The 25,107-nt window shown below is 33.5% G+C and overlaps 1 protein-coding gene across 5 annotated transcripts in view; it reads left to right on the forward strand.

Annotated features, from left to right (window-relative positions):
* Nucleotides 1–25,107, forward strand: part of LOC125053762 (hypoxia-inducible factor 1-alpha) — an 85,517-nt gene that overhangs the window by 26,564 nt on the left and 33,846 nt on the right. For all 5 annotated transcript variants that reach the window (XM_047655333.1, XM_047655307.1, XM_047655343.1 and 2 more), the window contains exons 3-6: nt 800–969; nt 4,038–4,208; nt 7,390–7,601; nt 9,062–9,168. In XM_047655333.1, coding sequence (XP_047511289.1) covers nt 800–969; nt 4,038–4,208; nt 7,390–7,601; nt 9,062–9,168 — 660 coding nt within the window. The remainder of the gene's footprint in view (nt 1–799; nt 970–4,037; nt 4,209–7,389; nt 7,602–9,061; nt 9,169–25,107) is intronic.

Here is a 25,107-nt window from a genome sequence, read left to right on the forward strand (position 1 = left end):
AGATTATTATCTGTTTCGTAGTAATTTGATTTTTAATAGACAAGTAGATCTTCCGTGTCTGACACACGCCGTCGATTTTTGAGCTACTAAGGTGTCAATTGCAATGTCATAACTTCGATAAAAATGAACATGACGATAAAAGGCTGTAGAATATAGCACAGTTTAGAAACAAATATACATATATCTATTGTTGTTGTCGAGTAAACTATATAAAAATACAATGCTACAAATTAAGGATAAAACTGATAATTTTTTTCAGTCGAGTTTTCCGATAATTAATTTATTGTGTAACCAAGTATAGATTCTTTTATTTATTAAGTCTATTTGGGGGGTCACTTTTGTAAAAGACCCTGGGCTACTGGCCGGTTGCCCTGCCCTTAATACAGCCTCAATACGATAATCGAATGCTTAACATGAAAATTCCTTTTTGTAGTTAGAATTTTACCCACGGAGCGCTGCTAAAGTTTTTACAAAAATACTTATATGTTATTATATTTTATTTAAACTGTTTATTAATTTAAACCATTTTAAGTTATCAAAATTTAATTCGCCCCACGAATAGCCGAATTATTTTAAAGCAAGAGCATTTTCCTTAAAGGTAACGCACCCATTAAGATAGGTGTGCTGTGTTTTTTTATAGCCCTAAAAACGACTCGTTTGCCTTCCCTATTATATAAAAAAATATGGGGTATATTTGATGATCACTAATTTACGTGAATAGTAAATCTAAAGGAATGAGCCCATGTCCTCTTCAAATTATAATTAAGATCCATTTTAATTGTAAACCTGTCAATTACAGTACCGGCTGACATAGATGCGCCGACGCTGCAGAGCCCCAAAGGTCTGGAGGAGGTGCAATCTGAATTGTCCTATATGAAGGCCCTGGATGGCTTCGTTCTGGTGCTCTCTCAGCAGGGCGATATCGTGTACTGTAGCGAGAATATTGCAGAACATCTGGGTGTATCACAGGTACGTTGTTACATATACGAAATATACAAGTGTAGTATCACGATTGTCAAGATGTAAGATTTTTAAAAAGGTTTCAAAAAAAGGCTCCCTTATGCCCCCAAAGACTTACGCAAAGGTCTTTGTAATGAATTAAGTCCCTTGTATTTCTTATCTTTCATCAGGGCACTAAAATAGTCGCCATCGCGCTGACGAGCTTTATCATATTAAGGATGAATTTAGTCCCACGCTCACCGTCAGCGCTCATAGATCAGCGCGTAGTTCATCAGCGCTGAGGCTCAGCGTGGCTCGTTTCAGTATCGTACTGACCGCCTTACTGTACAGTAGAAGACCAAAATGCGGAGTGTATTAGTTATTGCTGCTACCTATCTCAAAAAAAAAAACCGGCGACGACGAAGACTCCATGTTCATCCGTTGAATAACTCGACCTGTATCCACTTCGCGATTTGCCATGACTGTACACGCTGACGACGTCCGCTCCGTTCGACACTACAACGCTCACTGAAAGCAGAGGTGCTCTAGAGATCGTCAGCGTTGGCAGCTACAGCCGCGCAGCCATCAGCGCTGACCACCTTGCGCGCTGATAGCTACGCGTCATTCAAAAACGCTTCCTTCATTTATGTCGACCATCAGCGCCGACGGTGCGCGTGCGGTCGGCGTGAGACTAAATTCAGCCTAAAGTCAATAGATTCCCACTTAAAAGCTCTCATTTTAAACTTCTTAAGGATTAAAATAATACTGTATGTGTAGCCGCGATACGGCGCAAATAAAATAAATACATATTGACGAAATTTCATGTCGCTTCGTAGAAAAATTCTTAACGGCCAAGACTATTAAAACTAGGTTTAGGTCACAGTAATTTTTAACACACGTGTCTAGTTGCTATGGATTTTTCCTTGTATTCTTAGATGCTGTTTGTGTCTTGATGCGTTGATATGTGTGTTCTATGAGACACACATATCTCTGTATGTTAATCATTATTAAGTAGGTTGTAAATGGCAATTTTTTTCCGAAAATGGAACCAGATAGGTGTTGCCAGTGATTAAGTATACCTAGTCTTTAATCGTTAACAGTTTATAAGTGTACTTTTGAAAAAGTTTTGGAGTTGAACTTCTTAGGCGGATGAGGATAAAATTTTTCCGGATGACACGCTATAATAATAATATTAGCATCACGAATATGTGCAGCTTTTTGTTGAAGAAAAGTGAGAGAGCGATTGAGACCGATTGAGAGAGAGTGAGGAGGGCGAATTTCATTATAGAAATTCTATTAAAATTAAATTTTCGTAAAGATAATTTATGAAATATTAGTATTTCTTATTTTTTGCAAAATAATTCATTGAAATCTCGAATGACGAATTGTACATTAAAATGCCACGTGATATAGGGTATGTTCCGATATACACTGCGACCACTGTACAGAGTACCGTCAATTTAGTATACTGTGAAACCGTTTCTCTATAGCCAGCTATACTGGTTACAATTTAAAACGGAACGCAGTCCAGTATACTAGTCAGCTTCGTTTTTCGACACAGTTTTCAAATGAGTGCATCAAAGTTTTTCAATTCAACAAGAAAAACTATTATTGGAGTATTATCGCATTAAAAAAATCTATATTAATATTAACTGTCAATTGAATTAATACTACAAAGAAAGTAAGTTAGAATTTTAAATATTTGTTATTAAACTGTAAGTTATATCAGCCGTTAGGCATTTAAGTGGTTTTGATTGATCACGTGATCAAAGCACTGCGAGTACCTTACCTCGAAAACGCCAGTGCTCGCAGTAGAAGTATAGCGGGGATTTGTGACGTCATATATTTCCTAGGACGCTGCGGCTGTATACTGGCAGTCCATAGCGGAACAAATTTTTGAACAGTGGGAGCACTATACAGTACTCACAGTGTATATCGGAACATACCCTTTATCACGACGAAATAAAATAAAAAAATTAAATTTATGTTTTGTATTAATTTTAATGACAGTTAAATTTATTAAATTTATAACGTATCTTCCTTTTTCCCTCCCTCAGTCTCGGAAATCTAAAGTTTTAGATTTGTATAAAAAAAAAAACATAAAAATTAGTTTGCCAAAGAAGTCTCACTTCTGACATGTGTACTTTGTACGCACGCACTTTTTTTCTTTTAAACTAAGTATAATCTATACAGTATTTCTTGTTTCGACGGAAATCAAAAGCTAGAGAGATCTTTAGACTAATAAAACTTTGAGTCCAAAGAACTTAGTAAAAGCTTTTTGGTGATATTTTAAGCAGAAATATAGGTTTCTCTTTGTAGCTTTAATATGTGACTGATATCGGTGGCTTTACTGTTTATGCATAATTTTCCTCAATGATAATGTACCTTTTAAGGTCAATGACCTTTATTTATACAAGTAATTTATGATGTTAAAGCCATAAACTTCACATATTACTAAGTGAATTAGTTACACTTAATAACCTAACGTGTAAGTTTATAATTTTAATACCAATAATAATAGTGGTATTTTAATTTAACATAAAAATACATAACGAAAATTAATTAAACGTGAAAACTTATTCGTTTGGACATGAATATTTTAATAAAACTATAATACAGTGTAATCTCTGTATAACGAATTTCAAGGGACCGATTTTTCTTCGTTATAGAGAGTTTTCGTTAGGGACGAGAAAAACACCACATTTAACCAATTACAATAATTTATATATATATAATAGGTGACAATGGTGCATTTAGTAACTGAGACCAAAATTTCCTACAGGAAATGTAATGTAAGAGTAATAGCACACGTGTTAATGCAATTAACAATAAAGAAGGCGAGAAGGCTGTTTGTAAGTTTTGTAAACTGATTTTAAAAATTACACTTAAGTATGTGGTTGATGTCTAAATATGAAAATATTTCTTTGTAATAGAGAGTGGCTATTGAGTTATAAACAATGAACTAATGAATGGGTTTTGTGTTAAACCAAACAAATTTAACGCTTTTTACGTTATAGAGAGATTTTCTTATAACGAATGACGTTATTACGAATTTCCACTATACTTGAATTATTCTTATTAAGTTAACTGTTTTACAGATGGAAATAATGGGTCAAAGCGTCTTTGAATTCAGTCACCCCTGCGACCATGACGAGATACGGGAAGCGCTGCGTGCCTCCAATGTGGGAAGGAGGGACATGCTTCTGCGACTCAAATGTACCATAACGGCAAAGGGGAGAAATGTGCATTTGAAATCTGCTTCGTATAAGGTAATTAGCGTAATCTTCCTCGATACTTGGACATTAATTGCGTATTGTTCCCACGAGAATGTATGTGCGTGCTTCTATTTCACCATGCCTCCTGCTGATAGAGGACAAATCTTTGTTTTTAATTTATTGTATTATTAATAATTACTTAAGATGTCATGTAGAACATGGTGTAATGGTTGCAGCTCCTTACAAACGTTGTGTTAAACAAAAAATATTGGTTGTTTGTAAAGTAGGTTTACGATCGAGATGTTTACGTGATAACGTCTTATTGGTGATATAAGTTTTTGGGAAGTAAGGAATTAATGAAGATAACGATTTTTTCAAATTTTAAATTACATCTATCGTTTTATTCACACTTTTGATGATAAATTTCGGGTGTAAAATGACAAGTTTACTTATTCGACTATGATATACATTTTTCTTCATACATTCACGGAATGACTGGCAGCGCTCGAGATGAGACGGGAGATCGGTCCGTCTCTCTCTCGTTATACCTGCGATCGCGCTCGTGAGGTTTTGGTTTGACACAAGTTTCTGAACATGTCACCCGACTAAAACGATTTTAAAGACGTTATCACGTCAAAAACATGGCGATTCAAAAGAGTGGCGGAGAGTTTATTGCCAGTTCTTCTCTTCCGTTCTACGCCCTTGATGTGAGAACTGGCAGCAAATGTAAAATTAGAAGCATTTAATGACATATTTCTTTTTTGACGTTCATAAGTGTACATTGTGTTACCTACATGAATTAAATTATTTTTGACTTGACTTGAATCAAACAACGCTCGTCTAGAAGCACGCTGGAGTTCCTTTTTTCGTGGGGAAATGCATTACGCATACCCTCCGCGGCACGTTTGACCTGATGGGGAAGGGTTATGTGGGACTCGCTATTGTGCATACCCACTAAAACCCCACGGCGCCACCAGCAATCGACACTTAATATTTCAATGACAATTAAATTAATTAAATTCCTAATATATCTTCATTTTTCCCTCCCTCTAAGTCTCGGAAATCTATATAATCATATAAATATGAACAAGACTTAAAAAATTTTTTGCCAAAGAAGTTTCACTTCTGACATGTGTACTTAGAGCAAGGAATCTTGCTCTAAATTCTAAAACATTGACATCGGTATCCCTATACAAATGGTTGTATCTCTGATATCTATTCAAAAATAAAATGCTTAAGATAAGCGAAACATTGAGGACAATTTTTCATAGTAAATTTCATTTTCATCATAATTGAGAAGTTTCTATCCTTGAACTGTGATGTCATAAAGCGTTAAAAAGTTTTGTTTGGTCAATCAATAGAGAACGGCGATTTCTAATTCTCGGTATTAAAGTCTGTTGTTTGTATAATATATTTGTAAATTGTCAATAGGAATAGGTGCTAAATGCGCTTTGGGTATAATGGTTAAATTAGAAATATGTAATTTTTATTGATGTGTTTTTCGTTGAATGTTTTCGACATTCGTTAATACCATACTTATAGAAGAAGACAGAAAGATGTCTTCTTCTATAAGTATGGTATTAACGATAAATCAATAGTCACCTCAATTGTATTATAACATTGTATTTCGTATATTACATATTAAAACTCCACTATGGCTTCATTGTCCAGCAATGTTGGCCTAGTGGTATCAGCGTGCGACTCTCATCCCTGAGGCCATAGGTTCGATCCCTAGCTGTGCACCAATGTACTTTATTTTTATGTGCGCATTTAACATTCGCTCGAGCGGGGGAGAAAAAAAAAGTTGGAAACCGGCTTGTCTTAGACCCAAAAAGTCGACGGCGTGTGTCAGGACATTATTGACCCCCCCCCCCATGTAACGTGCCGTAACGTTTTTCTGTACCCAAGTATAGTAAAACATCTTGTGACCACCTAGTGACTCTTTATACCTAAAAGTTACCATTATGTGGTGTAAAGTACTGGAAAGTCGAAAATAATATTACGATAACGCGTAATTCCCTCCCCGCCCAGCATCGTAACGTTTTACAAAAATACCCCCCTCCCCCAAATTCGTTACGTAATACTGGAACGCTCCCTTCCCTATTAGGTTGACTTATGATCATGAAACACATACATAAATCTGAAGCCCATACTTTAAAAGGTTGTAGCGCCACTGATTTAATTTTGGCTTCATATTATATGGATACTAAGCACAGATATAGTGTTAAACAGAGACCGTTTAAAGTTTTTACCGTCGGAATATACGTCATTGTCATATTATTGGTCCGCCAATATTTAATTAGCCTATTTAAACCTCGATAAGAAATAGATACAAGGCGAGTTTCAAAGTTATTTTCGGCCTAAAGTATAAAGCATATTTCTATGGTTCACCGATCATTATTCTATACATATATCTAACAATATGTAGGTCAACGCCATAGGCAAAGTTATTGAAGTGAAACTTCTTTAGGCGCATGAGGGTAAATTTTTACGGAAACGTCACGAAGATGTGCAGCGTTTTTGTCAAAGAAAAGGGAGAGCGATTGAGAGAGAGCGAGAGGGCGAATTACCTTATAGAGATTCTATTTTTAAAATTATAATTTCGTAAAGAGAATTTATGAAATAGTAGTATTTTATATTTTATGCTAAATAATTTATTAAAATCTCAAATGATAAATTGTTAAAATGCCACATGTTCTTATTATCAAAGAAATAAATTAAAACAATTAAATTTATGATTTTGATTAATTTTTGACACTTTTAGTATTTTAATGACAATTAAATTCCTAACATATCTTCCTTTTTCCCTCCCTCTAAGTCTCGAAAATCTAAAGTTTTAGGTTTGTATAAATATGAACAAGACTTCAAAATTAGTTTCCCAAAGAAGTTTCACTTCTGACATTGTGTACTTTGTACGAATGCACTTTTTTAAATGATTTAAGCTTTCCAACACTCGGTACACTGATAAATTGGTAAAAGCACCACAATGTATAATTTTTAATGTGTCATGCTCTTATAGTCAAACATACACGAAGAGATAATACAAATATTTAACAAAACAATTAAATCATAAAAACTATACGAATTTTTCGCCCTATATTTGACTAAACGATTTCATTAATATGAGTTCAACTGTTTGATGACGCTGCAAAATCTACGGAGACATAAAAATCTACCTATAGTTTTTATGACAAAGAAATAATAAAAAGTGTATCTTAATTTTATATTTTTACAGGTAATTCACCTGACTGGCCACATGCTGACAGAAGAGAACCCCGAAAATAATGAGATTGATAAAAAAGATGGCGTAAAGTTAAATAAAAATGGCGCTTTGGTGGCGGTGGGACGGCCAATACCCCACCCGTCGAATATTGAAATACCACTTGATAGTAAGACGTTTCTTACTAAACATAACCTGGATATGAAGTTTACATATACGGATGAAGGGTAAGATTTATGTTTAATATAATAAATTCATTTATTATTTTATTAAAACCTGGACCGCGTTATAGGAAATCGCGTTGTAAGTGTATTCTCGTTATTTGAGTAGAGTTATTAAGTTTAATTTTATATCAACACAATTGAAACTGGTCGATAGGTACGCAAAATTATGGACTTGCCAAATAATTATAAAATGAAATAGAGAAATATAACTTGATAATACTCCGCGTTATAGGAAAAAAAACCGCGTTATATGGGGGATGGAAATCGCTAGATTAGTGTAATTATATACATATAGGCATATATGCCAAACAATAATAATACATAACACTAAAACAGACAGATTATCTGTGTCTGTTTCATTTTCTTCTGTGCATCATAGGTTTTTCGGTCCCATAAAATTTCGTTCAAGACATTTTCACGCTCGCACTGTACGAGACAATATTAGACATACAAATCAAATGCTTTGTCACAGGTGGGGTTCAGACGCACTGCCACGGACAGATCGCACGCTTAACTACTAAGCTAAACTATTTTTTTAAAGTCAAATGGCGTTTTTTGTCGTAAATGTCCAATAAATTGCTTTTACGGATATTTTAGTACGAAAACACAGTTTCATATATCTATTTTTAAAAATGTATGCCCCACTTAATGTGGCCATACATTTAAAATAAATGTGAAATGTATGGTATTAATATCTCTAAAGTTCTTCCACCCATGATTTTTTACATAGTACGTCGTGTCCCTACTAGATGGCGTTAATAAAAATCAACGCTATTACCTGACCGAATTTAGGTAATGCTTGGTAGAGTGAAGTTTGACCTTCGCCATGTTCCATACGTCGTGGTTGTATAATATCAACAAAATATCACCTTCAAACGTATTTTGTAGGTTAAATATGATTGTGTTTAACGCTCGTTCGCGATAAACCCACAAGCTGGTGGAAATTGTTGAAAGTGCAGTGATTTGTGATGTGATTCTTGGTTTGGATGTGATATTGTGTTTTGTGTAGGGAATTTAAAGAAATGGCGGGGATTTTGAATTGTACCGAACCTGTAAGTTGAACTAGGTTGTTTATTGGTTGAGTTATTTGTTTGAAGTTTAGTCAATTAAAAAAATAAGAATATATCAATAGGTCATTCAAGGTCAACCTAATAGATACCGGTAAACATAACCTTTATTAGGCATAATGGTAGGTCACATTGTTTGACCTTTCGTGTTATGGGAAACATTTAAATGTGGGTCACCTAATCACTCGATTTAAATATTTTAGTATTTAAGGTTTTATTATTTACTTTCAAAGTTTTTCATTGAAACATAAAGTATTAATAATAAATATATTACAAATTTATGTGTTCAATAGAGATGCCTAATATAACATACATCATATACATACGTCTACTAAAACCTAAAGTTAAGAATCGTTGACGCTATTTCCGTTCTAATTTTACAATTAATTGTTCCAGATTAATGAATACGCTTGGTTTCGACGCTGGCGATTTAAACGGGCGTTCCCTATATGATTATCATCACGCAGCCGACAGTGCATCATTGGCTCATCAATTTAAATCATGTAAGTGCATAAAATCGCATTTAAATTGGATTATTATTTTTAAATGTTACGCGTTAAATGTAAAACAGCGCCATCTATCGCTGTTGTATGGAACATGCGATGTCGAGTTTAAAATTACGACCTATTCCTTTCTTGTTTTCTTCATCCACTACAAGATGGCGCCAGTTGTGAAAATATCTCTTTTATCTTGGCTTTAAGTATTATTTTATAGATTTACTAAAATTACGACGAGAATAATTTAAATAATATTAAAGTTATGGCGTACGCTATATATTTTTTAAACTTTGAACCTCTCTTAAAGTCTAACGAAATTTAATGATATGTTAAGAAACAATATACGTAAATACTATAGCTGTAAGCTGGACCGAAAACCGAATAATAATAATAATAACATAATAAAAAAACGATCATGCGATATAATAAAAGTGTTAAAATGCAATAACCATTAAGACCCGGATAAATTTAGCGCATTAAAATTAATTTTACGTATTTATTTGTATGAAAATGCGAAGGCAAGGTATATTTTCTAAGTTATAGGTCCGTGAATTATTTGATGATATTGATATAAAGGCGAACTTGGGACCATTGTACCGAGTGCTATGGAACGACACTGCCATATCGAGTTGGCAAATATATAGAGTATTGAAATGTTGCTATATTTAATAATAATAGCCGCACAGCCACCCATATTAATCTAGCATGCAAATGTCAAATTATCTCTCACTCTTCAGTCTGTAGCTCATGTCTGAGCCTCGTGGTCTTCAAGGAAGGCGGAGCTGACTATCTGTTTCCATCGTTTTCTGTCCAGCGCCTCTCTAACAGTACAGTTTGGAGGACGATGAGTCTTACTTGATTGGTCTACCTGGTGTGTTGGCTACATTATCTTTTGTTTTCCGTGTTACGATTACGATCAGTTTGTCCAAGTTCTCATATTATATATAAAAAATTCGTTGTCTGTATATGATTTTTATTCATATAGCTAACACAATGTACACTTATGGACGTCTAAAAAGAAATATACATTAAATGCTTCTAATTTTACATTTACTGTCTAGTTACATTTACTGAAGAGAAGAACTGGCAATAAACTCTCCGCCACTTTTTTTAATCGCTATGTTTTTTGTTTTTTTACACAACGTTTATAAGGAGCTGCAACCATTACATCATGTTCCATATAACATCTTAAGTAATAAATAATAATAAAATAAATTAAAAACAAAGTAAAGGTAGACAGGCTAGTCTGCGAAGTTGGGTCAAAGATTGATGTATTGGTGCGCTTCGCAATCTACGATATTCTTAACATTCGCCTCCAGCCTTGCGATTCTGTAACTCACTTCACGAACTCACACAGCGGTTTTCGCATCGGCGGTCTCTCTCAAATCGGTCGTGAAGCAGTCTTTTTATGATTTGGCATTCTGAAAAGGTGGGAGCTTGTACTTTATTATTTACGTGAAGTGAGTTACAGAATCGCAGGGCAGCACCACATCTCTTCTCTATAATTTTTTTTTGATTGGACAATTCACACCAATTGACCTAGTCCCATGCCAAGCTGGTGAAGCTTGTGATATGGGTACTAGGCAACGGATATACATACATATTATAGATAGATAGACATATAAATACATATTTAAACACCCAAGACCTAAGCACAACACCAAATACTCATCACATCGATGACTTGTCTCAGCCGGGGATCGAACCCGGGACCCATGTATTCGCAGTCAGGGGTACTAACCACTAGACCAATAAGCCGTCAAATTAAAAGCAAGGTTTATTCTGTTAGTCGAAACGTATTTGTTTATTATTTCTCCATACTATGCTTGCCGAGATCCGATCCTATGCCAAGTTGAATGTTAGTTGTTGCAGCGGCTTGCAGTCTTAAAAAAATAAATTAATAATTATTTTATTATCCAACTTCGAATTTAATTTATTTTAAACATATATTTAAATTCGTGTTTAAGTTCACAAAGGTCTGTTTATTATATTTGTATTAACAATAGGTTAATATGTTATCTGTAATGTTTTTATTTCTTATCAATACATAATATTTTGGTATCACAACATATATATAGGAATTTTTTAATGTTACTAAAAATTGTAATTTTTGTGTAACCAGCACAAAATACAAGTTTATTGATATTACAGATTAAAATCTAAATTTAAAATTTCACTGTTGCCATATTCAAATGTTTTAGGAGAAAAATGTTTAGTCGTTTTTACAATAAAAATAGTAGAGTATTTTTATTTTTAGTAATATAGTATGTCCATTGATACGTTATAGACTTGTGATCCTTGAAGCGTGTTAGTTCGTATGCGATCTACAATTTGCCAATTGAACGTAATATGGCGTATTGCGCATTTGAATATCATCGTTCATCCCACGCACTGGCAATTGCCAAATACTGATTTCTTTTGAGCTCTGGTAATAGAAAAATAGTTCTGATACATGGTATGAAAGATATTCTATTGTTATAGCGTATAAGCGTAATGTATATTATATACAAATATTTACACAATTGTCTTTCTATAATTTCCATTACAATCGACTATCGATAATTTGAAAGTCAAGAGGGGCCAGAGATAAATTACCAATGGATCAAAATAACCTCAAGTAAAAAAGTTAATCTTGAGGTTAGTTAATTCGTAGTTTATTATTTCTATATTATAATGTTTTAACCATTAACAGTAATACAATTATTCACAAATTTCCATTTCGAAAAGAAGTCCGTATACTTTTTTTGAGTGAGAGTCTATCATTGCCATGATATCGAACATTAACATGACTTTTTATCCATATATCATTTATGCATATGTCGCAGCCAACTAGCTTAATTAGCCGTTCAATTAACAGCCTAGCCTTTTAACTAAACAGCCTGAAATTGTTCAGCTGTAGCGTTTGTTACAACATTTAAGAAACTGGCTTGCTAATGCTTAGGCCATTCGTACGATTAGAGTCATTATTTATAAAAATGAAACATATGTATCACATAAACAATATTTTTACACGCTTTATATTAGCTTCACCTGTATGTATGTATGTAACAGACTCCTTCGGACTCGATTTTGACCCACTTTAAACGGACAGATTTAATCAAACTTTGTACACTTAAGGTGCGCTTACACGAGGGCAATAATTGCTCGGCAACACGAATGGACCTATCTGGAGCAATTAATGGAGCAATTACAATAAATTCAATAAATCTCAATAAATTATTTCGGCGATATTGCTTCTAATTGCTCCAGATATTTCATATCGCTCAATGTCGCATATACGAATTGACGAATATCCAATGGACTTGGAAATTCCTAGCAATTTTTGTATGTCTCATTCGCACTTGTTTGTTTTGCGGCTTGCCGTCTTGCTTCCGCGGGGAGAGCGAGAGGTCTAAATAATAATAATTTCTAATTACTTTATTGAAAAGTAATTCAAAGTCTGTTCGTGACATTCTAGTAAAGTTTTTAAATAATATATCATCTAATTCTTTACACAATGAAAATTGCGGCCTCTTTGCCAAAAACGATCGCACCCAGATACGCCTATTCCTTTTCTTCCTTTTTTGTTTTTGATTAATCATAAAAACAAGCGCTACAAGCCGCCGCAGCAAGAACAATGTCGTCCATAGCGAGCGAATACTAAAATGCTCGTGTAGGACAGTATTGCCTAGTTGATGAAGTTGCGCCATATCGCTCAATATTGTATTGCGCAGTATTGATGCTTGTTGCCGTTGCCGTAAATTGCTTGATGTAGTCATGACGTCATAGTTGACGAGTATTGACTGGAATTGAACAATTTTAGTTGCCCGTGTAAGTGCACCTTTATCATCTAGAATCAGCGACAATATAATAATTTCATAGGTTTATCTCGAAAAAACAATGAAATTTTTTTTAAGTCCACAAAGCAATACGATTAAATTGAGACAACACGTATTGCTGCTAGGACTAAAAAGTGGAAAATAAATATAGTTTAAAAAAAACTATAAAACACGCTTTTAAAGCACATCAAACTAAAAAGTGAAAAATAATTCCTAATTTAGGCTGAAAATGGTAATGAACAAAAAATATTGGTATTATTGTGAAAAAGCGTGGGGCGCTCTGTGCCATATTTTTCGTCTATCGAGCAACCTATATTTATTGATAAATTTTTAAACTATTTTTATTGATAAACACCTCAAATTGTAGAGAGTATCGAAGTCCGGTCTTCAAATTATCGCATGTGGGCGAGGAAGATTTTATACCTTCAACTTTAAATTACCGAGGGGACCAAATACCATTGGTTTTATTAAATTTATCGAATACTTTACAAGGGACCGGATTTTTTTTTTAATTATCGAGAGTCTACTGTATTACTATAGGTTTAGACACAATAAAAGCATTATCTCGGGTGGATCTCAACCATGAGGTCGTGAGTTCAAACCTTGGGGCACCAATTATTTTTTCAAATTCTTCTCATTTGCTAAAGAATTATAAGAAAACCGCTGACCCTAAAATGGGCGATGTGTGTCAGGCGTAGAAGGCTGATCCACCTATTTATACAAAAAACTATCGGAAGACCCATACAGTTGTAGCCACTGGATTATTGATAATAAATGCAATTGTTACTTAAGTACACGTTCATTTCTGTCTTGCAAATGGTTTGTACTGTGATGAAGGGATGTATGTGAAAGAAAATGTACTTTTATAACTTAAAGTCCGTATACCAACGAACCAGATACATGTTTTCGAGTTTTGATACCGGCCAAGTGATAATTTAATTCCGTTCTCCTGGACCAGACGAAAATAAATGTAGGTATTTTTACGAAAATAAACGATTTCTTAAGAAAGTTGTGAGTTTCGTAAAGAAGACTTAAAAAATGTTGTACGTCATAAAGGCTTAACTTCTGTTAGTGACGCACTTGTGTTCGATGTTACGCTGTTTTTAGAAACAATTTTGAAATTGTAGGAAGTAATTAAAACTTCAATTCCCAGCACAATTATTCAAGACAAATTGCAAAATATTTTACACTGGTGACTTATGCTGACCAACGGTTGGATTTTATAATATTATGGTAATTAATAATAAGTTACTCATAATGTTCTAATCTAGGATTAAAGGTTTAAATCGGCAGTAGTTTTTTTGTGATTACACTGTTTTTAAACTTGTTCGTATTATATTGATAGCTTATTATTATTATTTATTAAATTAGATGTCATGTGGAACATGGTGTAATGGTTGAAGCTCCCTACAAACGTTGTGTAAATCAAAAAACTTGCCGATTAAAAAGTGGCGGAGAGTTTCGTCAGTATTGCCAGTTCTTCTCTTCTACGCCCTTGATTTGAGAACTGCCAGTAAATGAAAAATTAGAAGCATTTAATGTATATTTCTTTTTTGACGTTCATAAGTGTACATTGAGTTACCTATATGAATAAATGATTTTTGACTTTAAAAGCCTCATAAATGTAATTATGTATGTATATTTCGGCATAGTTGTTCAGTTCAGCCTGTCATGAAAATAGACATAGACATAACATTTATTACTAACGAAACCACACACACACACAGAGATACACATAATAATAATAATAATAAAAATCATTTAATGTTTTTTTTTGCACCTGTGTTGCACTTATGTGTAGTTGGAGTCGCATGACCTCAGGAGAGATTCTTGTACAGCTACAGCTACATTAATATTCAGAATAGAATTTACTGGCCTTTTCTTGGGATGAAATATGGGTTCGGGTCGCGTGGGTTAAATCGAGTAGCTTATGCGGGAGCTACTTGGGAATATTGACGATTTTATACGCTGATAGTCGGATACATTATGCGAAAAAAAGCGATTTGAAAATGCAATTCGATTTAATTATATTAAAAGTAATTGGTGTTAGTAGTAATTAGCTGCCCACTGAAGTATTTCCGAACCAATTCAACTTAGGGTCCTTCAAGAAAAAAGCGTACCTATTCTTAAAAGGCCGGCAACGCACTCGCGAGCCCTCTGGCATTGAGAGTGTCCATGGGCGGCGGTATCACTTAACATCAGGTGAGCCTCCTGCCCGTTTGCCCCCCGTTCTATAAAAATAAAAAAATAAAAAAAAGGACATAAATGTCTTCTAGTATAACACTTTTTGACATAAAAAAACGAGTCGAGATAAATGGACTATATACACAGTCAGTTATTAGATAGCGGAACGTTAACATAAAAAGTGAATTGAAAAACTATTTTTATACCTAGGTAACACTGAAAATGTTTGCAAAATTAAAAAACAGCTTAATGTAGTTGCCAATACTTTGCATTTGTCGCGTTCCTAAACGAGATGGATACATTTATACACACTACAACGGTTTTCTAATGTAAAATATTATCATTTTATTATATTATTCTATAAAATAAATAAATTTAAAGGAAACTATTTTTTTTATGGCTCTGGCACGGTTTGTAGACCAGTGCAAGATAGCCTTTAAAATAAATAAAAAGTGAAAAAAATTACAGTAGGATGAAACCCATTAGAAAAGGAGGGGAATATGATCAAAATGAAAGGAAAAATAAATTACGGTCGATCTGAGGTCGGGAAGGGGTAGGGGGGGGAGTTTTAAGGGTAAAAAACGGTTTATCTCGATTTCCGGCAAAACTAAAAGTCCTTTTTCTTCGAAGAAAGTTAAATGGCAAAGTTGTAGGTAATAAAAAGATCTAAAACTTTTGTATTCACACATTTTTCACATAACCTCAAAATTTATGTGAAAAATTCAAAAAACCAAGTTTTTGGTTTTTAATTTTTATCTTTAACAAAAATAATTTTTTTTTAACGAAATTTGGTGAAAACTTACCTTTCTATGTCCCAAATACGCTGTAATTTATTTGATTAAAAATATTTATTTGTTCACCTTATTTTGAATTAATATCGAAAAAACACCCTAATTTTCACTCGAAAATTCTGACGTCAAAATTTCAGCTTTTTTCAAAAAGTTGGTGTGCTTTCAGTTCATTGAAATCTCTACTTTCCTATGGTAAAAAAATATATATATATTACCATAGTAAATCTTCTCAGAAAACGCAAAAAATCGTATGCAGTAACGCCCAGACCTGTCATCCCCTTCCTTACTTCTCTATGAAATACGAAAATTTTAGCCCATCTAAAGGCTAAATTTTTTTTTTAGGTCACTCAGGTATATATAAGTTATCTTAAAATAGTAATAAATAGGCATCTGATTATAATTTAAAGAAGATTCATAGAGAAGTAAGGAAGGGGATGACAGGTCTGGGCGTTACTGCATACGATTTTTTGCGTTTTCTGAGAAGATTTACTATGGTAATATATATATATTTTTTTACCATAGGAAAGTAGAGATTTCAATGAACTGAAAGCACACCAACTTTTTGAAAAAAGCTGAAATTTTGACGTCAGAATTTTCGATTGAAAATTAGGGTGTTTTTTCGATATTAATTCAAAATAAGGTGAACAAATAAATATTTTTAATCAAATAAATTACAGCGTATTTGGGACATAGAAAGGTAAGTTTTCACCAAATTTCGTTAAAAAAAAATTATTTTTGTTAAAGATAAAAATTAAAAACCAAAAACTTGGTTTTTTGAATTTTTCACATAAATTTTGAGGTTATGTGAAAAATGTGTGAATACAAAAGTTTTAGATCTTTTTATTACCTACAACTTTGCCATTTAACTTTCTTCGATAGGACTTTTAGTTTTGCCGGAAATCAAGATAAACCGTTTTTTACCCTTAAAACTCCCCCCCCCCTACCCTTCCCGACCTCAGATCGACCGTAATTTATTTTTCCTTTCATTTTGATCATATTCCCCTCCTTTTCTAATGGGTTTTATCCTACTGTAATTTTTTTTGGTTTCAAAAATTATCGGCACTGGTCTATTGTGCATTAGCCAGCGTCAAGTATGAAATTTTTATAATTCGTGCTTTTTGCCTTAGAAATTCGACCATGTCCTCCATGTACGGTTTAGGCACTCGCCCGGTACCGCACAACCCACCCAAAGGCCGAGAACACATTAAATTAAAACTTGCCCTCGAACCGGGAATCGAACCCGGTACCCCTCAACTAGCTGCCACTTAATAAGTCCGCTAGGCTATGAGGCCCCTGAGAAAACTAATTAAGTGTTGTAAGTTTAAGGAAATTGTTACTGTAATTAAGTTTTATTTGAAGAAGTAATAAGTTCACTTGTACCGTTTTTTAAATATTTAATCAGATTTTATCTGTGTTTTAATCTTAATGCGTAGGTTTATTTATATTTGCTGCTACATAAGGCGATTTCAGATGGCTTTATAAATATTTAATTGTCCCTAGGCAATTATAATTCATTATATATTTTTTATTATAAGCAATCACTTCATCAAGATAAAGGTTTTTGTTATAGTAATTTAAGCTCCAGTGATTTTAACGATTATAGGCAGTAACATGTCCCTAAATCGCGTTATTACAGTGTTTTCGAATGCCGCTATATACATCTTCAGTTCACCTGGTCCGGACTTCTAATAAGCAATCTTAAACTAATAAATATGAAAGAATTATTAAGAAATTCATGTACTATGATAATAACAATAGGTGGGAAGGTCAAAATATGTTTAGATAAAATACAAAAAGGAAGCAAGTCGGAGTCAAAGAACACACAGAATTTTGGCTTCTTTTTCTGGTGCCACTTTATTGTTAAATATTGGCTGTTAACATAATAAGCGTATCGTAACGATGGTGACGCAAAACATGTCCGGACATGCGAATTTCCGTATTTAAACAGTCTGCATAAACTTTCTTTCAAATGATCCGAATACTTGGGATTGATTTGCTCCAGTTCAAACAATTTGTATGACTCGAAACTTGGCGATTAAAAAGAGTGGCGGAGAGTTTCTTGCCAGTTCTTCTTGCCCTTCGCCTTCTTACTGGTAGTAAATGTAAATTTAGAATCAGTTTAACATCTTTTCTGTTGACGTACTTAGTTAGCTAGATGAATAAAGTTTGGATCCAGCTGAAGCGAAGCATGCGACGACCACATCTCAAGCTTCGAGGCGTCTTTTTGTGTCTTCTTTAATAGTCCAAGCCTCACAGCTGTATAGCATTATGGTTATATTCTAGGTATTAGAGTGTCTAGCCTACATTATAGTACCATTCTCGTGTGCCCTACCTATCACATTATAACTCACCATAATTTGATCGTAAGGTTGCATGTGAGGGTAGCGTGTTGACGTATTTGATTGTTTTTACATTACATACACACGAACCTGTCCCAACTATATTTAATTTAAATTATTGCAACATTATTCTGAACATACTGAACTGTGACATTATGTAATATTTATTTTATTGTAATTGTATAATTTGTTGTAATTTTATTTGTCTTGATTTGGGAGACCTTATTTTATACTCATATGGAAATTTCCTATTCCTATTCTATATTAATAGGCGAGTGGGGGTCGCGTCTCGCCTCCGCTACTCTCTAGTTGCAGCGAGTGACGCATTTTACTATCTTACTGCAGAAATCTTCCAGTTGCGATCTGAAGCTTCTTAATATTTCGGGTGAATGCTCGCTAGTTACCGTTATATCGATCTGTTGCTCCAGATCGCACCTGGAGGCTCTAAATGCAGGACATTCATAAGATGCATAACTGTCTGACTTGTTTGTAGGTCGCACGTACATGACGGATCTTAGTTCAAGCTAAATCTATATAGACATTGGAATAAGTTCCATCCATAATAATCCATCTCCGTGTCTAAGTGTAAGCACGTTAAGACGCACACAGAACTGACACGGTCGGGAAAAAACTTTCGGGTTTGTTTGAAAAAAATATAAATAATGTTCTTACTCTTTGGGACATATCCCAAAGTTAATTAGGGACATCAAAAACGAAGAACAATATCTAATATATAAAATTCTCGTGTCGCGGTGTTTGTGATTAAACTCCTCCGAAACGGCTCGACCGATTCTTATTAAATTTTTATGCATATTCAGTAAGTCTGAGAATCGGCTACTATCTATCTTTATTCTTTTTCTTTGCTATATCATTAGCAAAGAAAAATACATATAACCCTTAATTTTTACCTCTCTACGATCAACCCCTGTTTTTTATAATAGTAGATGGTTATTTTTATTGAACGAATACAATGTTTCCTAGAAATAATATACTTACATGGCAAAACAACGTTTGCCGTGTCAGCTAGTTGCATATAATATATTTATATGTATACTAGCCGTTTCGCGCCCGCTTTGCTGGACGAATTAAAATAAATTTTATGTTTCATTATTTTTTTTTTTTTCATATTTTTATTATTCTTCTTTTTAACTTCCCGCTAAGAAAATTGAAATATTTCGAAAATCGAGTTTTTAACAGATGTTGACGTTTAGAGGTTCTAGGAAGCCTCCCCGAATGTTTCCGCGGTGAAGTCCGTATGGATAAATTTTCATAAAAGTAAAACAGCAATAAAAAAATGAAGGAACGTTGGAATTTAATAAATAAGTTTCATGTCGATACGATCAGTGGTTTACGCGTGATTGAGCCTCAAACGAAGACCATTTTCACTATATATATATAGATAAGAGGTTATTTCACTGCGACAAGCTAAAAGCGTGTAAAAAGCTGAAAGGGCATTTATGTTTCATTGCGGCGTTCGCATTATTTCCGTTTACGGCCGTGGGCGGATAATGAACGGTCGCTGCAAAATTAAATTGTGTAACTTATAGAAACGAAATAGTAATGTAGAACTAATCTTAATTAATTAACGCGAATTATTCCCGTAGGAAAACTATCCATACCTAATCGTCTATTCAAAAACTCATCACTATTGAACCGTCAGTCTATCAACAAAACGATTATTTGATGAACTCGCTCTTTGATAATGGATAATGAAAGAAGATAACTAAAAAGCGCGGCAAATTAAAAAAAAATAGTATGGTATCCCTTAAAGTTTGATATATTTTGTGGAATAAACTTACTTGATTTTATTTTATTATTTTTTACATTGATAGTAACTGTATTTCTATGAAATTAAATACTATACGTATTTAGTCTTATACTATTGATACTTAAAATGACTAGGTAGCATTGCATGGAAAACTAAAACAATATTTATTATAAAACACAACTTTAATCAGAATAATCAAATCCTGCGAAAGAAACGAAGTTAGTTAGCAATGGGAAAAATGTCTGGCAATAAAAAAAGTATGTCAGGTAGACGTATTTAAAAAGGAAAAATTAAAAATAACGCTTCTTAAAATGCAATGCTTCATCATACTGCAATACTTTATCATTTTAATTCAAGACTTAACAATCTAATTAATGTCTGGCAAATTCATTTTCAGTTTTTCTTATATTTAAATAACATAATATTAAAATTACAGACATTCTAAAATACTTTGAAATTTTTATTTAAAAAAAAAACTTAAAGTCGCGTCTGGCACATAGTTAGCAATGGGAAAAATGTCTGGCAATAAAAAAAGTATGTCAGGTAGACGTATTTAAAAAGGAACAATTAAAAATTACGCTTCTTAAAATGCAATGCTTCATCATAATGCAATACTTTATCATTTTAATTCAAGACTTAACAATCGAATTAATTTTTGGCAAATTCATTTTCAGTTTTTCTTATATTTAAATAACATAATATTAAAATTACAGACATTCTAAAATACTTTGAAATTTTTATAAAAATAAAACTTAAAATCGCGTCCACAGTGGATGAGCAAGACGCCCGTGTGTGCTCTAATTCCAAACATTTATAGCAGCGCAGGGAGGGCGCTTTAAAAGAACTACCTCCACCAAACTCCATCCAATTATGCACTCTCCTTCCAATTTAAGGCCTGCAAAAGATTAGTCAAAACCGCTCATAGAACTATGCGTATTTTTGTTTAAATAAACTTATACAAAACGGAAAGTGTCCTTGTAAGAAATGATAAAGTCCATTTCTCAATAGAATCTCGATCACGTAAAGTAAAATCTATTACACCCTACGACGATCCTAATTTAATTTATACAATTGCGTTGAATTTCAAGCATTTTCACTTTCTCGTGTTGAAATAGTTCGCCTACACATTCTTCGTTAAGACATCGTAAATTTACTGCATTTTATGAGTGAGAATGTTTGTCGCGACCTTTCCACTGTTTTGAAGGTAGACTAGCGAATTCCTCTGATTATCTATTTTATTATCAGTGGTTATAGTAACTCTTTTCTTTTTTTAATGGTTTATAGCCACTGCGCCTAATCTATTGCCTCAGTACTTGTGCATTGATTAAACCTGCATATCAAATCATTGAAGTATAACTGAACACGAATTCTCGATTCTGAATCATAAACAAACAGCTTTTCTCGCGATGCTTTCCTTCATACGAGAAACACTAGGATAGCTTACATCTCAATTTATACCCGCAATATTATTTTATTGCAAAATATTTGTTTATTATTTGATAGTCACAATTGTAACAGATGGCGCTGTGTTGAAAGTAGCAACGTTTCACATAAGCTACAATTTAATGGCATGACCAAAAAAGTATGGTGGTCCCCATGACTGGTGTTCTCCTACCGCTTTCCCTGAATAGTTTAATAAAGTGGCTAAGGTTTTTCTTATATTATTAGGGGATAGATATAAATGATAAGTTATAGCAAAATTTTGGAAAATATTGCTCTGTGAAACTGTGAGAAAGAGAGGGGAAAATATCAATTTCAGCGGAAAATTTATAAGCTACCTTACACATCCTAGGGATGTGTGTGGCAGTGTTAGAACCCAGGAAAAAGGGTTAGTAGGAAATCAAGGAATCCCTAATTTTGAGAGCAATAGAATCCTGTAGATCTGACCTTTGATAATTATATATATATATATCAGACGCGTCCGCTCGAACCTCTTGTCTAATTTAAAAGGCTTAATTATTATTCGCTGAGCAATGTTGGATAAAATAATTAATACTTTACTAATTGTTGGTTGTAACCAGTGGAGCGATGTTCTACCGGTGACGCAGTTGGTGTTTTAATAATGTATGAATACATAATAGTTTATAGTTCACATATTTGCAAAATATTTAAATGTAAATTGACGTAATTCTTTAACGCCAACTTTACGTGATTCTTATCGCCTTATAAACTAATTTAATATAATATATATATACTATATTATACATATATAAAGATAATGGTAATACAACTATGTATATGAAAGATGTTTATTATATAAACAATAATTACAAAAAGGTACACGTTCGTTTTCTAAATCTAAGGTGTAATTTAATTATATGATAAAATTTCACACTTAATCTAAATATAAACAGGAGTAGTATACGTATAAATAAAATAGTAAAAATGAAATTTTAATTCTAGATACGTCAAAGGAAAACAAATGACAATATCCCAGAGATTAAAGATTCCTCAGATGACAAAGATTATATCCGATAACAGCTGCGTTCATTTAAAATAAATACAAAATCCATTCAATTCAATGTCGTGATAAAAATATTTTAGCTTTCCGTTGCCTTGAACTTGACTTACGTAAATTGGGTAATGGTCACACTAGGCCCGCGTGTTTTTACAGCTGATATCGCGGATTATATCGTTAATATTGTGTGTAAATGTCAAATTTCTTAAAAAGTTTAGCTTGTTTATGAAGTATTGCAAAATCTGAATATTGTTTGCTTGTTTGTCTTGATTTTTGACTATAAACAACTGTTATATAAAAAATGGGTGCAATAGTTTGGCCTAGTGGCTTCAGCGTGCGACTCTCATCCCTGAGGTCGTATGTTATATCCCCGGCTGTGCACAATTGCACTTTCCTTCTATGTGCGCATTTAACATTTGCTCGAACGGTGAAAGAAAACTTCGTGAGAAAATCGAGTTGTGCACAGTGCCTACTTGCCTATTGACAAATGATCGTGATACAGATACAGAAATGTGAGGACCAGACCTCAAAAGGTTGTAGGTCCACTGTTTTTTTTTTTAATATAAAAGGGAAGGAGGAATCATCGCACTAAACCTAACGGACACTAAAGTTTCGTAAGCTATAATTTATTTATTTATTTAGTTATGTATTACATATTATAAATTTACAATTATGTAACATAATTTTAATTTTAACCGACGTTTCGCGTGCTTTACAGGTTTTAAGGTTATGTCAATAAAAGATATAATATTCTTCATTAGAAAAACTATATAAGAAAGAAAAGAATTAATGGATAATCTAATTGAAAATTAATAAGCATTAATATGGCGTCAAGGCCGTGTAGTCACGTGAATTGATCATGCAAGATAAAAGCCGGTTTTGGAACAGTGTTAATCATAATTCGTGGTAGTTTAGTCTTAAACATTTTTAGCGACATATCTCTTTTTCTCAAGTTTAGATTCATATTTGATACAAATTTTATTCAAAGTACTGTACTATATACAATTACTGTTTTAATTTATGTTTTTTGTAATGGTATATGCCTTTTGTAGAATTTTATTGATGTATTGGATTTATCGAAAAATTTATATGAGATTTAATAATGAGATCTTTCGTCAAATACACCCAGTATGAATGTTTTGCACGATATGGTACTTAATCAAAGCTAATTATTATTTGTATGTTTGTCACGAATAGACTCAAAAAATTCTGTATTATGAGTGACATAGACAATATTGTTTTCCAAAATATCAAAAAAAAAACCGAAACCGAAGACAGGTTTATATTTTTTTTTATATACTAGAAGGCAAACGGACACGAGGCTCACCTGATGTTAAGTGATACTGCCCATGGACACTCACATTCCCAGAAGGCTCGTAAGTGCGTTACCGGCCTTTAAAGAATTGGTATGCTCGTTTCTTGAAGGACCTTAAGTCGAATTGGTTGATAAAATTACTGATATTTAAAAATTGCATCGCTTTTCATTTGAATAAAATATTATACGACTATGTAAATTTGCCGTCTAGAGAGGCAAAAATGTAAACCATATCGAAGTTGTTATTTCAGAACCTTCACATGTACGGAATTTCATATGACTTGGGGTCGTTGAACCCGATTTAAAATGTTCTTTAAAAGCGTAGTTTTGTTTGTTCTGTTACGCAGATATATGTTCTATGATGTCAAATATTTATTATGCAGATTTAGTTCTTACTTTCAATTTTTTTATATAGAACTGTTTTGCCCCCTACAAACGGGCAGGAGGCTCACCTGATGTTGAGTCATGAGTGATACGGCGCCCATGGACAATGGACATGGACTCTTAATGCCAGAGTGCTTGCGAGTGCTTTACCGGCCTTTAAAGAATTGGTACGTTCTTTTCTTGTAGGACCCTAAGTTGAGTGGGCAGCTACGTCAGTGGGCAGCTGGTTCCACATAGTGGTGGTGCGCGGAAAAAACTGCCTTATAAAACTCAGTTGTGGAACGACGGACGTCGAGGTGATTCGGTGATTTTGTATTCTGCCTCGACGTCCGCAGTTATTAATCCGAACTCCTCTGAATATTCTCAAAACAATCTCTTGAATTAAACTTTTGCTTCTACTCTATCAGTCTATGACAAACATGTGGCAACTAGCTATGTATTTGTTGGGTTGTGTAAACTTTGGCCTTTTGAAATTGTTACAAAAAGTTTTGTTTGAAATTTAATCTCATACAATCAATCAAGATTGGTAGATTTACCCTGAAATTCATCAACATTACAGTAAAACACTATTCGTCTCCCTCCCATTTAGCGTAAACTTAATTTGATAGAAAGGGATAGTTTAGTTGACCTTGTTACATAAACAATAGTATCCAAGATTTTCTCACTACTGTATTTGAACGGGCATGCTCTGAATAGATTACGTGCCCACTAAAACGGATGCAGTATTATCCTCGTTCCTATAACAATAGGTTTATTTAAATCAGTTCTATGTTTGATCCTATGGGTCATTGGGTATCATAGATTGACTCAAAAGGGACGGTTTTCTAATACTTTTTGACGTGATAACGTCTTTAAAATCGTTTTAGTCGGGTGACATGTTCAGAAACT

The sequence above is a fragment of the Pieris napi genome, chromosome 1, assembly GCF_905475465.1.
Source record: "Pieris napi chromosome 1, ilPieNapi1.2, whole genome shotgun sequence".
In the NCBI taxonomy this organism is placed as follows: domain Eukaryota; kingdom Metazoa; phylum Arthropoda; class Insecta; order Lepidoptera; family Pieridae; genus Pieris; species Pieris napi.